The sequence below is a fragment of the Sus scrofa genome, chromosome 3, assembly GCF_000003025.6.
Source record: "Sus scrofa isolate TJ Tabasco breed Duroc chromosome 3, Sscrofa11.1, whole genome shotgun sequence".
In the NCBI taxonomy this organism is placed as follows: Eukaryota; Metazoa; Chordata; class Mammalia; order Artiodactyla; family Suidae; genus Sus; species Sus scrofa.
In genome coordinates this window covers 86,403,509-86,417,220 of record NC_010445.4, presented here as the reverse complement: position 1 = coordinate 86,417,220, position 13,712 = coordinate 86,403,509, and the positions used below count along the sequence as shown (strand labels likewise).

The window sequence follows — 13,712 nt, the reverse complement described above, 5'->3', positions numbered from 1 at the left end:
CATGCTTTAGTGATATACTGATGACTGTTTAACAACAAACTTTCCAAGAGAAAAATTTTATGCATATACATTCGTAAGTTTGTTACAAATTTTACTGATATAAATGATGTGTTGCACACAATTTAAAAACAATAAAATATATAATAATCATTCCATATAGCCAATCAGTTCTCATAAAATTCTTTCCTTGATTTTTGCGGAACTGTGGCCAATCTATGGTTGCAATTCAACCATGATTTGACAAAATCAGACAAGGAATAAATGTGATTACTCTCTGGTTTGAAAACGAAGTCACTCAGATAATAGACAAATGAATATAGTTCTGATATGAATGTTGGTTGATATTTTCATTTATATTAATAAGAGAAAAGTGAATCAACAGTGACGTATATCAGAACTTTAATCATTTTCCAGTGATGTGAGTGACTTCTTTGCTGCAGTGGATAATACTTTTTGAATACTGGAAGAATATCTTCTCAGTTTTTTTTTGTTGTTGTTGTATTCATAATGAAACAGCTATAGACTTGACACCCTTTTAAGTTTATTCTGCATTATTAACATTTTACCTATGTCTTAAGTCTGGACAGTTGACAAAACAACAAATCAAGCCCTGATTTGTAGCATTTGTTAATTTCCATGATGTAAATATTCCCCCCAGGACTGATTGCCAACCACTAGTGTGACATCCCTGAAAACAGAGTTGGAAAGAGATGTGCACAGGGACATCATACTCTATTGTATTTCTACCTATGGATAGGCTGGCAATGAATAATGTCAAGGCTATAGATAATAAAATAATTGGGAAGCTATGAGTGTTAGAGTATATTACCTTTATTTTTAATATGACATATTTAGTTGCAAGTTTATATAATTTAATTGTAAACAGTGGCCATATTTAACAACTGAGTCGCAAAATGCTGAAATTTTACCATCAATTCTTGCTGGGAAGTCCCAGCTGGCTCCAGAATATTGCTGCATGCTTTGGTCTCAGGCAGCCAAACCACTATGCTCTTAACTACTCTTTTATGTGGTATTTTAAGGTATTGCTAGCACATAGTTCCATACCAGCGTATGTATGGCAGCACTCAGCATGCAAGATATATTGTGTATCTTTATTTTTCTAAGTCACATTAATTTTCATTAGATGTACCACTCATTAAGGCTGTTGAGAAGCCCAATTTGAGGGACCATGGCTCAACCACAGATTATATAGGTACCCTGGGCTTACACAGGTCAGGAATATAGCAGCAGACCTGGTAGTCTGTTGACGTTGCTGTCCCTTCCATTCGTCCTGCCAGGCCCACCTGGAGGCAGGGCTGTCTCCATGGTGTCACATGAGATCCCAGTCCCAATGGTAGTACCCCAGTGCCAAGTGCAGCTATGGGGACAAGGACAGGACTGAAGCACAGCCACACCCATCTGAGGCCCCACTACCTCTAGCCCAGTATTTTCATAAAAGCCTTCGTTTGCTTTTTCTTTCTCACAGGTAAACATCCACTGATGGAGAGGGAGGTTGGCCCACTCCCTCTTCAGCTCAGAAAGTAGCAGCCTCCCCGCACCTGCTCTCAGACAGTCCAGCCTGGGTGACTTTGATGCACTTATGTCTCCTACGTTGGAAAATTCTCTCAGGGTTATTTTCAGGAAAAGGAGAGAGAAGGCTTTCCTGCTTTCCTAGTGAAGCTCTTTTAAAAGAGCTCTTAACATATAAAGTTATTACTGAGATTATCCCTGAAGCAGCCTGGGCAAAAATGAAATAAGGCTTTAAAATCATGAATATTTTTGAAATGCTGCACTTGGAACAAGTACTCGAATATAATTTTTTTTTTTTTGCCTTCAGGAATTGAGAATGATTATTGTTGATTAGAATTTTTTATTTAACCTCATAAGGCTACCTGTTTTCATGACCCATTTATTCTCATCTTCTCCCCACAAAACATACTGGTAAATCTTCCTGATCTTATCTGACATCAGAAAGACATGCTTTTGCCCTCCCAGCATACTGGAGAAGCAATCAATTTCTCCTCCCAGATAGGGTGATGAAAGTCCTCTGCAGTGCTTTCTATTGCTATGGCAACAGAAGATGGGCTTTCCCAATGGAACTAGATTTATACATACACAGAGAAAAGCAGTTCTTTAAAAGCTTGATCCCCCCCTTTTTTTTTGTTGCCATGTGTACAGTACAATCAGTGCCATAAAATGAGTACAGAAAAGGACATTGAACCTTTTTTATTTAGGTGTAGAATGAGAACTTCATTGTATTAAGACCCTCAGTCTCAATTTAGAAAGGGAGTCAATTTTGAACATTTTAACATTGTGATGTTGCTGTTGTGGCCATAATAATTTACAAAATTAGTGATGTATGTGCAAGTTTTTTTTTCTTTTTTTTTTTTAGCAAAGCAGAGATTGGGGTTTATGGGCTCACAGATGGGACACAGACATAAAATATAAGCAAGTGGTATGGATACTTCCAGTCACAGAAGGAATCACAACACTGCGCTATGGTAAAGAAGACCGTGGGAAGCTCACAGTGGACCAGATTTTCTGTATAGTGATGGTACTTTCCACTTCTGTAATTTCTCTATGGACAAACACAGCAGTTGGCCATTTCTGGTGAAATGTTATCAGAAGGAATTCAGGAGACATCATAATTTCTATCATGGCCCCTTAATAGGATAAGAAGACCTACCCTCCTTTAATCTGTAGGTTGGTCTAAAGGCATTACTGAGGGGTAGCTGCTTAGGTTCAGGGCATCTCTGTGGAAGGAGCAAAGAGCAGTTTTGAAGTGGGCAGCAGGAGGCCAATTTGGAATCTGTATCTATATCTGTCATTTAAATTCTTCTGAACTAAAATTCCAAATATGACTTGGGATTAGATGAAAGCAGGCCCTATGCACAATGACTTTGTGAAATTCTTTTATTCCTCTATGCAGAGAAGTACGAAAAAGGGAATAGATACCTTAAGGGTAGCTTCAAACCTGCTCATTAAATAAATGCTTCTGTAACTGCACCATTATCAATACCTTATATGCAGTGTGCTCTTGCAAATTCAGTGACTAAAGTTTGCTAGGTTCCCCCACCCTCTTATGAAGTTTAAAAAGTGCTGCTGAAATGATATGACACATTTAAAGGAAAAGTAAATGCCACTTAACTCTGTTCTAAAATATACACAGACATGGTCATTCTATTACCCAGGTTGAAGGAGTGAAGTTCCTGGGAAGCCGGTGGGAAAATGGCCAGGTAAATAGAGATGGCTGTCTGTTCACCCTATTCTTTCCATCGATGTGAATAAACAGGAACATCATGAGTTATTCTAAGCAATATTGTTGCATGCAAACCAGAGAAGTGAGGTCAGAGACACTTGGCTTATAAAAGGACACATAGATAACTTTGTAAAGGAGGAATTTGTGTCAATGGGATATCATAGGCTGGGAAGACATGGTTTATTGAACAGTGTAAAGAAATTTCTAGCCAAAAATTTCCAATGTGCACTTTTTAGTAAATGTGATAAATTTATGGGCTCTGATATGAATAGAAAAGATTAATAAAAACCAGAATAAAAATACTCTAAATCTGGAGTTCCCGTCATGGCTCAGCTGTAATGATCCCAATTAGTATCCATGAGGAAGCGGGTTCAATCCCTGGCCTCGCTCAGTGGGTTAAGGATCTGGCATTGCCATGAGCTGCCGTGTAGGTTGTAGACAAGGCTCAGATCCCGCATTGCTGTGGCTATGGCGTAGGCTGGCAGCTGAAGCTGATTCGACCCCTAGCCTGAAACTTCCATATGCTGCAGGTGCAGCCCTGAAAAAAGACAAAAAAAAATTCAAATCCATGAATTGAAAAGAATAATAAAAAAACAATAAAAGCACTTTAAATCCATAATGGGATGTTTCTGGGTCACACTGCTAATTGAGGAACGTAGACTGATAAACTATTCTGAAGGCCTCTCTAAAGGTTTATTGAAAGCTATTTCATTTTTCCCCTCATTCAAGAAATGAGAAAAGTCAGGAATCATGAAAATATAGTAAGAACAATTGCCTGGAATAGCATTTTTTTTTTAATTCTTGGTAATTCAGAAGCCCAGAAATCTACCAGGTATCTCAAGATTTTAATTAGACGCTATAATCATAGGAAAAGAGTTTCATTTTGTCTCTTGAAAGTGTCTCTGGCCATCTAGGGGAAACGTGCTCATTCCTCCTTATCTTCCAGTCCTGCGTAGAACCTGTTGCCTGTAGCAGGGGGAGGGGGGATACGGCAGCCAGGATTGCTGACCTCATTCACTCCCTTTTCAGCAAGCGCTTTGTTCATGCTTACTCTGCCATGATGTTCCAGAAACCAAGCAGAGTGGTGGAAACAGCCCCTGCCCTCATGGAACAGACAGTCTAGCCAAATCCTCTTCTTCATAGCCCTTGGGACTTCAGCCACAGTGCTAACCTGAGGAGTCTCTTTGGTGGAGACTAAGGCGGAGGTAGGGCCGTCTTTTCCAGGATCAGGCTCATAAGCTTCAAACTCTAATGCTACCCACCTCTGTGAGTTATGAACCCAGTTGCCTAAGTGAAGAACAGTCAAGTTTGACATGCTCAAGCTTCTCCTGAGCCTCAAACACCCTAAACCGTTCTCTCTCTTTCCCTTTAATATCTCTTGACTCATCCTCTCCATCCCCTCTACTCCTGTCTTACCTCAGGTTTTCTCGCTTAATCTCTAACTGCTCTCTCTATGCCCGCTCCTAAGAGCCCTTACCCATCTGTACTGCCCACTGGCCCTCTCCGAAAACATGAAACTGTTTATGTTGTGTCCTGCTAATAATTGTCAGGGTACCCTAACTTCCTAGCCTGCTTAAAAGGGCTTTCAAGGCTGCCCTGGCCAGCCTGTTACTTGCGTACATGTCTGTTCTTCCTTTTCAGGTGGGCTTCTTGAAAGAGGGGTGTTGTGTATTCTGTTTTATGTGTCTGTGGCACTGCACCTGACATTTCATAGGTCCTTAGATAAAGTTTTGTTGAGTGTATCACGGAATGCATGAACTAAAATATACCAAGGGGCAAACGGTTTCATAGATTGCTTCCATCCACTAGTTTAATGAAACAAAGATGGTGCTCTACAATCTACCTGCAGTTTTCTAGGACATCTAGACACTGTCAAGTAAGTACTAGAGATAATCCAGCAGAAGTGATATTGAGAGGGTGCTTTTATTGATCATGTCCCACCAATCCTGAATGCTAAATTGTTCTACAACCTTAAAATGTTTTAAAGCCTCTAACATTAGCCTCTTGTGAAAAAACTACCTCTTTGTATGTGTTTTCTTTTTATATTAGTCCTTATAAAGATCCCTGAGAATATATTTTTCAGCAAACACTTGTAAGATGGCCAACCTAGACTCGGGGCACCCAGGCGTTTCTCATCCCAGCCCATCCTCCCCTCACCCATCCCTCAGGACTCACCCTCTCTCCCACCACAGCTGAAACCACAAAGTCACCTGCACCTTGTTTGCTTCCCTGGGAAACCCCACACTCTCCCATCCAGACCTGGCCCTACCCAGGCCCGTGGGCTCTCTGATGGAGTTAGTAAGAGGAGCACATTTCCTATCCGAGGGGCTTGGCTGAAGAGGCTTGCTCATGGCCCCGGTGCTGGCTGGCAGTTGGTCTGAGTCAGAAAGATAAGCAGTGACCTGAGGCTGTGCTTCAGGGGGAAGACCTGAGCAAAAGGTACCAATGACCTCCTGGGATGAATTCTAGACACCGTGCTGTTGGTGGGAGGAACAGCTGACCCTGAGGATGCACAGTGAAAGGGTGCATTCAGGTTAGTGCAACCTTGGACCTGGGCAGGTGCTGGATTGGGCCCCAGAAAATGGTCACTGCCTGGGGTGCTTCCTCCTCCTGAAAGGTGATAGACTTTTGGCTGCCAGCGTGCATTTCACTCCCAGGTTCTGGCCTCAGGCAGTCTGGCCCCTGCATAGCTTTTGGGGCAAAGACAGGTCCCCAATACCTACCTAGCCAGATCCCTGAGGTGAGTGCCCTGTACTGTGATTGGAGGAGGGAGCTTAAGGGAGCACAGGTGAGGCAAATTAGGGTTTGCTTGTCAGGTGGTGTGAGCCAGGCTCCTTCCCCCCTGAAGAGTCCTCGCTGGTACCAGAGCACCCTGGTGTTTCTCATCCCAGGTCTCCTCTGCCTCCGCAGAACTATCGCCAGCCTGTGAGGTGCGGTTGCTTCTGGGAAGAGTTATGGGGGCCCAAGCACCTGAGGCCTGATTCCTCTGAGCCACCCTCACCCCTCAGCACTCCCAGCTCATCCTCTTCCTGCTCCTCCATTTGGACCCTCACTCACTCCTGACCCTGCAGAGCTCACCCTGTGGGCCCCTCCAACCGCACCCTCTTTGCCTAAAAAGAAAAAAAAACCCTGTGAAGCATCCAGCCTCGTCGGGAGAGAGCAAATGGAGCAGACCTTTGGCTAAGGAGGTAGTACAGAGACTGAAGACCTGTGGCATGGGGGCATGGGGAACCCCCAGGGTGACTGCACCCTGGCACCAGGGTACAAGGGCCTGGGATGGACGACAAAGGTGAGGAAAGGGAGCCAGCCCTAAGGGGCCTGTGCAAAAGACGGTACTAGGTTTGGTGGGAAACCCGGGAAGTGAGAACTGTGGGATGAGAAACACCTGGACAGCATACAGGGCTTGGTGGCTACAGAATTTGGGGGACTACATGGAGCCAAGCAGGAACCAAAAAGTAGTTTGCTTTTGAAAGGAGCACCCATATATCCATAGAAACACGTTCGTTGTATCTATCTGATGCCAGTTACACAAAGTAATGATGGTAATGAAACTTGTATTGAGTGCTTATTCTAGGGCAGATACTGTGCTAAATGCTCTATATTCATTATATTGTGTATTTTCCTATATTATCTCCATTTTTTTGATGAGGAGCCTGAGGCAAAAAAAGTAATATGTCCAAAGAACCAGAGGTAGTGAAGGGCAGCCAATGTGCAAATCCAGATGTGATTTCAGAGCATCATGTTCCTATCAAAATCAAGCTGAAAGTTGAAAACAAAAAAAAAATTCTACATCTATTACCTGTTAGCTGTGTAAACAGATGTTGAAATTGAAAAGGAAAAAAAAATTATTTTGTTTATTGTGTCAACAGAGTCATCTGCTACTTTTTCATATAGGTAGTGTGCTCTGGTTTTGTATTTCTTTGTTGTTGTTTTGTTTTGTTTTGTTTTGTTTTTTGTCTTTTTGCCATTTCTTGAGCTGCTCCCGCGGCATATGGAGGTTTCCAGGCTAGGGGTCAAATCAGAGCTGTAGCTGCTGGCCTATGCCAGAGCCAGAACCACAGCAACGCGGGATCCTAGCCGCTTCTGCGACCTACGCCACAGATCACGGCAACGCCGGATCCTTAACCCATTGAGCAAGGCTGGAGATCAAACCCACAACCTCATGGTTCCTTGTCGGATTCGTTAACCACTGAGCCACGACGCGAACTCCCTGGTTTTGTATTTTTGAAATTCCCAACAACTATTTTTAGAAAGGCACTTGTTAACACAATGAGTTTAAACCATTAGAGTGATTTCCTATCTAGGAATAATAATGATTACATTTCCTCCTCTTGACTGCAACAGATTCCTTGAAATTCTGCTTGGCATTTGACAAAGTTTTATTTTGACTGGAGTACAGACTCAGGGAAAATTCTACACGAGCCACAAGCATAGTAATTTGTGGTTTTCTTAGTATCACAGTGATTTATGTAAAATAGAAATTTTCATTTAGAATGCATCATCTATGGCAACAGAGACAAAAACAACCCTTATCTCTGAGACCCCTCCATGCTTTGAAATCCTATTGAGATTCTTAGGCGGGCAGGTTTAATTCTGAGAAGTGCACTTTCTCCTGGCAATAGCATTTTTTTTTTTTCAAATTAAAGTCAAATCTAACTTGAAAACTGAGTAATATTTTCAAAACTAGTAAGTAAATATCATGATATAAGGCAATTATAGAATAAAGAAGGTTTTTCTAATCACAGAATTATAATGTGTTTGATTTGGTGACCAAATGTAGTAAGATCAGATAAAATTATTGTTAAACTGTGCCAAGCCTCTCTGCCAAAGTTGAACATTTCTTTTTAGACCAATTGGCTAATTAATTACTTTGGGGACAGTTTGGACTCTTTCTCTTGGAATTATCTTGTTAGATGATAAAAATAATCAATATTTTTCTTAACTTTGTTCAGTAGAAAGATGTGAAAAGAGGCATTTTTCTTTTTCAGCCTTGCCTTACACCCAGATAAAACTCTTGTTGCAACTGGCCAAGTTGGGAAGGAACCATATATATGTATATGGGATTCCTATAATGTCCAAACTGTGTCTATTCTTAAAGATGTCCACACACATGGAGTCGCCTGCCTGGCTTTCGATTCAGATGGACAGGTATGTATCTTTTTCCATTTTCACTTTCTTTGGTGACTTCTTACATATCACCTAGAATTATAATGTGCATAGCCTATAGCTGAGAAAGTCTATAAACCATTGCTGTCTCCTCATGTCAGCCTCCTAGAATCCTCACTTGTTTGGTCCTTTTCCAAGCTCATGGCACCAGCTTTGGATAGGAACTGGTTTTGGTACCCCAGTCTCACCATCTGCTTAAGAAGCCCCCAGAAAGGAAGTTGTGAATTCATGTTTATTGGGTCCATGGTAACTCAGCGATTCTACTTTGTCTTCTAATGTTAGATTTCCGTTTGGAATACAATTAGAATACAAATTGGACCAAACCCTTTTCACAGACCTCAAGCATCACCTCCTAACAGTTCATTGAGAAAATTCACTTTGATCTTTAACTTTGAGATGACTTTTAACTCTTCCTCCCTACCCACTCCGCCCAATTCAAGCAGTCGCTGATTTGTGTGCATTTATTAGTTATCTTTATAGTAACTCTTACATTCATTCTCTCCTTCCCATTCTCTCCACCACCATCCTTTATGTTCCAAATCTGTGTCATGTCTGACAATTTATATACCCTCCTAACTGGTCTCCTCACAGCCAATATCTTGTTAATGCATTTCACCACCTGAAAAAGTAACCAAGCATTGTCTAAAGACAACAGGAACTTGGAGTGCCGCCTGAATGAAGTCCACACTTTGTGGCTGTGTATTCCAGGCTAACCAGCATTCTGGCCTCCTTTTTGCTATTCCCATGCAGTCAAATTGGACAAGTCATTGAGATTCCCCTGTTATATGTGGAACTTGTCCACCTCCAGACCCTTTCTCATGCTACCCTCTCCTCCTCTGGTGCTCTGCTCACCCTCTTTGCCCCTTAAAGTGACTCATTCTTCCAAGACACTTCAAAGGTCTTCAGGAAGCCTTCCAAGTCTCCTCCTCCAACAAGTGTCTCTCTTTCTTTGGTCTTCTAGCAAACTTGAGAGAAATGACTTGTAATGTGTTATAAATATCAATTATATCTTAATTTGAAAAATACATTATAGAGAAGGGAAAAGAAACATAGAGGCCTCATTCCTGGCTCCCCCTGCACTCACCTCCTCACTAAGGCTGTGTCTTTTTTCCCTAGCCTTCTCCCATATTCCTAGGACACCTCCCTCGGTCCCTTTCACCCTTCATATTTATGCCAGTTAATTCCTTCAGTCTGTTTTCTGGTAAATTTCACAAGTTACTTAGCTAAGTCCATATTGTAGAAGGCCTTATGAAATTATTCCTAGAAGATTGATTGAACAAGCTGAGAGTTTATGGGTCATGCAGCAGATGATAGGACTGCAGCTGGTTTGAGTGTTCTTTTGTTGTTTGTTTTTGCTTTTTAGGGCCACACCTACAGCATATGGAAATTCTTGGGCTAGTGGTTGAATCAGAGCTACAGCTGCAGGCCTGTACCACAGCTACAGCAGCGAGGGAGCCAGGCTGCCTCTGCGACCCATGCCTCAACTCATAGCAACACCAGATCCTTAACCCACTGAGCAAGGCCAGGGATTGAAGCCACATCGTCACTTTTTATTTTAATTAAAAAAAATTTTTTTTTGGCCACACCTATAGCATGTGGAAGTCCCCAGGCCAGGGATTGAACCTGCACCGCAGCAGCAGCCTAAGCCACTGAAATGAGAACACTGGATCCTTAACTCACTGCTTCACAGGAGAACTCCTGAGTCGTTTTTAAACAGTTAACATTTACTTGGTGTTTTCTGCTCTTTTGAAAAAGTAGTGATCATTCTATTCATTTTTCTTTCTAGAACTAGATTCAGTACATATGTAGACCCCTGGTATCTATGTTTTTGATTGAACTACTCTATAATCCCATCCAGCCTAGTCAGGATAATGCATAAATTCCATCCAGAAGAAATCCCTGGATAGTGGCATTTATTCAGATTTGCAGTTATTGACTTCCTGACTAAATTGAATGAAAGTGTCAGAATGCATACCCATGTACCAGTGTAAATGAACTCTTAGAAGTGAATTTACATGCACATCCTCTTATCTGATTTTGTTTTTCTAGCAAACATTCTTCATGAGAATTTATTCTGAAGCATCACAAGAAGAAACGTAATACAGCAGGGAGAAATCAATCCAGCTATAACTTTTTTGTCCATGTTATTTTGTGTTAGAATCTTAGCTAATGTTTTAGGTTCCATTTTGAAGGTGGAGGTAGGGGTGGACTGCATGGTACTTTGTCAACTGTCAGTTGAGAAAAATAACCTCCTGTTTGCTGTAATGGATTTCATGGCTTATTGATGCCTATTGCTTCAGATCTGCCTTTTTCCTTGGACAGAGTTCCCTGAAATTGAGTGATATTTAGAAAATGACAAATGGCCCATCACCTCACAAGCTACAAAAGGCAAAAGAAATGCTTTTAAGGTAGCAATGAGGCCTGTCATACAAAATAGATTTCCTTTGGATTTTTCCTCAGTCTTTTTCACATTTCTCATGTGGCTTTTACTTTAGTGCCCATATTTCTGTTGACTGCCTTTTCTACATAAGAGAAAAGAAAAAATAAGCTGAATGAAATTCACCCACTTTAAATTTTCATATATAGATAAAGATACAACCATATCTTACAATCATTTCCATTGCTGGAACCCTCAATTGAAAATCACAGCAAAGACCTCTTTTCATTAAGGGCACATTTTAAAACCTCAAACTATGTATATTTTTAATACTAAAAATTCCTAGCAGAAACCACTGATAGTAAAGAAACCTGAGTAATGTCGGCATAACAATACATTATACATTTAGCCATATCTGGCTATTATTGCACTAGACGCACAGATATGCTTGGTGAAATACACAAGCTCACATACTTTTACTTGGCCAATAATTATGTATAAAACCATTTGGCTTACATTATTTCACTGATCCATACAACAATACCACTTTGTAGACCCCCCCAAAAATTTTTTACAGTCATTTTGCAGTTGAAAAAACTGAGGAGTCAATTTTCTAAGTTCTTATGTCTATCTACTCATAAAGTCAAAAGAGAAGCCAAATCTACTCCCAGCCCAGACCACTGCCTATTATATAGCACTCTTTCCTTAGAGTGGTATGCTGCTGGAAAGCTCTGAATTTGGTGTCCCGAGTATGCATTTTGACACTGTTGACTTTGTATATACTCAGGTGTTGTATTTTCTTTTCCCTTTGAGGACTAGTTCTGATCTGACTCCAAAGAATTTATACTGGAAGGTGAAGTACCAAATTATTTGTACTAAAATTATATATCCTTCTGTAGTCACTTCAAATGTTTGTGAAATTTTGAGAATTAAAAAGAATGAAAATAATGTTCATTTATGGTATTTCTTCTCCACGTGTTTGTCAAACCCTTTCATTTTAACAGTCTGATGAAGCTTTTAGACTATAGAATGCTGGACTCTTAAAATCACATTAAGATCTTAAAAATTTTAAGCCCTGCCTTTAAGTTCTGTTCCTGTGATTTCCACTGATTAATCAAAGGCTTCATGAGATTCTGCACATATATTTCCTATATTTAAGAAGGACAGATTGTTTATAGGTTTCAGGTTGTTGCAATTTTAGTATATGCTAATGGAACAATATCTACTGTGATATCCAATTTTGGAATCAAGATGGATTTTTGAGAAATCATTTTTTTTCATAAGAAATTCAAGCACTGGCCCAAAGTAGGTAATAAGAACCACTTAGTGAAAGCATGGATAATGTGAAATCTTCCTATCATTTTTAGGTATTAAATTATTGTTCTTATGCTTAGCGTTTAGCCTCTGTGGGATTGGATGCCAAAAACACAGTCTGCATTTGGGACTGGAGAAAGGGAAAACTTCTGGCTTCAGCCACTGGCCACTCCGACCGGGTAAGAAGACCTCGTTATATCAAGACATGCAGGTTTCATTATTGTAGGGCAGCTGCAATAGGGCATCTCAAAGTGGTACTATTTCTTTTTTTAATGATTTTATTTTTTCCATTATAGTTTGTTTATAGGGGTCTGTCAATTTTCTACTGTACAGCACAGTTGTACTGTTTTTTTAATTTAATGATTATTTTTTTCCATTATAGCTGGGTTACAGTGTTCTGTCAGTTTTCTACTGTGCAGCAAGGTGACCCAGTCATACATACATATATATATTCTTTTTTTGACATTATCCTCCATCATGCCCCATCATAAGTGAATAGATATAATTCCCAATGCTGTACGGCAGGATCTCATTATTTATCCATTCCAAAGGCAATAGGTTGCATTTATTAACCCCAAATTCCCAGTCCATCCCACTCCCTCCCCCTCCCCCTCCCCCTTGGCAACCACAAGTCTGTTCTCCAAGTCCATGAGTTTCTTTTCTGTGGAAAAGTTCATTTGTGCCGTATATTAGATTCCAGATATAAGTGATTCGTATGGTATTTGTCTTTCTCTTTCTGACTTACTTCACTTAGTATGAGAGTCTCTAGTTCCATCCATATTGTTGCACATGGCATTATTTTGTTCTTGCACTGTTTTTTAAAGTAAATTTGCCACATGGAGATTTTCCCTTCCATATTCAACTTAAAAATTTGGTGTTTATAAAAATTAATTTATGATTAGTAGCTATATTAGGATGATCTCTTCTGGTGATCAGATGCTTTATTTAAATTGTTACTGCTTTTCATAGGCAAAACAAGTTTTTGATACTGGCATTTGGCATTTAGGATGCAAACAGAATTGAATTTGAAATTATGTGTATCATTTAGGTGTATTCATTCAGAAATGGAAATAGTTGTTAGAAAATAATATTCACAAAAATATGTTTACTAGTGTATACATTTGAATTTCAAATGAATGTAATGACAACTATATGATTTTTTTGTTATGTTTGAGAACTTGAAATGTCAATTGTGGCCTGCTTACCATTCACATTCAAGTGAGTGTGATCAGAAATGGTAATTCCATATAGTCATAGCTGGTAAAATAGGATAGGAAGCAGATGCATGCATTACCTGGTCAGAAATCTATTTCTCTAGTGTCTGTCTGGCATAATTAAAATAAATTTGGCAACTTTATTATCCTGATTGCCTAATTTTAAAAAATGAATTTGCATGACTGTTTTACATTGATTCCTAGTTATTCTGTATTTCTGCACAGTATAACTCCATGCAGAATGAGGATCTAATTAAATATTAAATTCACTGCCTCTTGCTTGATGTGAATTCTAACAAATTTTTTTTTATGTGAATGGCACATTTGTCTAGGAAGACTTGTCATTTTAAGGGGGCCGCATACTTGTTGATGTACATTTGGG

The 13,712-nt window shown here is 40.0% G+C and overlaps 1 protein-coding gene across 3 annotated transcripts in view; it reads left to right on the top strand.

Annotated features, from left to right (window-relative positions):
• EML6 (echinoderm microtubule associated protein like 6) overlaps nucleotides 1-13,712 on the top strand; it is a 285,579-nt gene that overhangs the window by 119,845 nt on the left and 152,022 nt on the right. For all 3 annotated transcript variants that reach the window (XM_021087539.1, XM_021087538.1, XM_021087537.1), the window contains exons 3-4: nucleotides 8,248-8,407; nucleotides 12,197-12,295. In XM_021087539.1, the coding sequence (XP_020943198.1) occupies nucleotides 8,248-8,407; nucleotides 12,197-12,295 (259 nt within the window). The remainder of the gene's footprint in view (nucleotides 1-8,247; nucleotides 8,408-12,196; nucleotides 12,296-13,712) is intronic.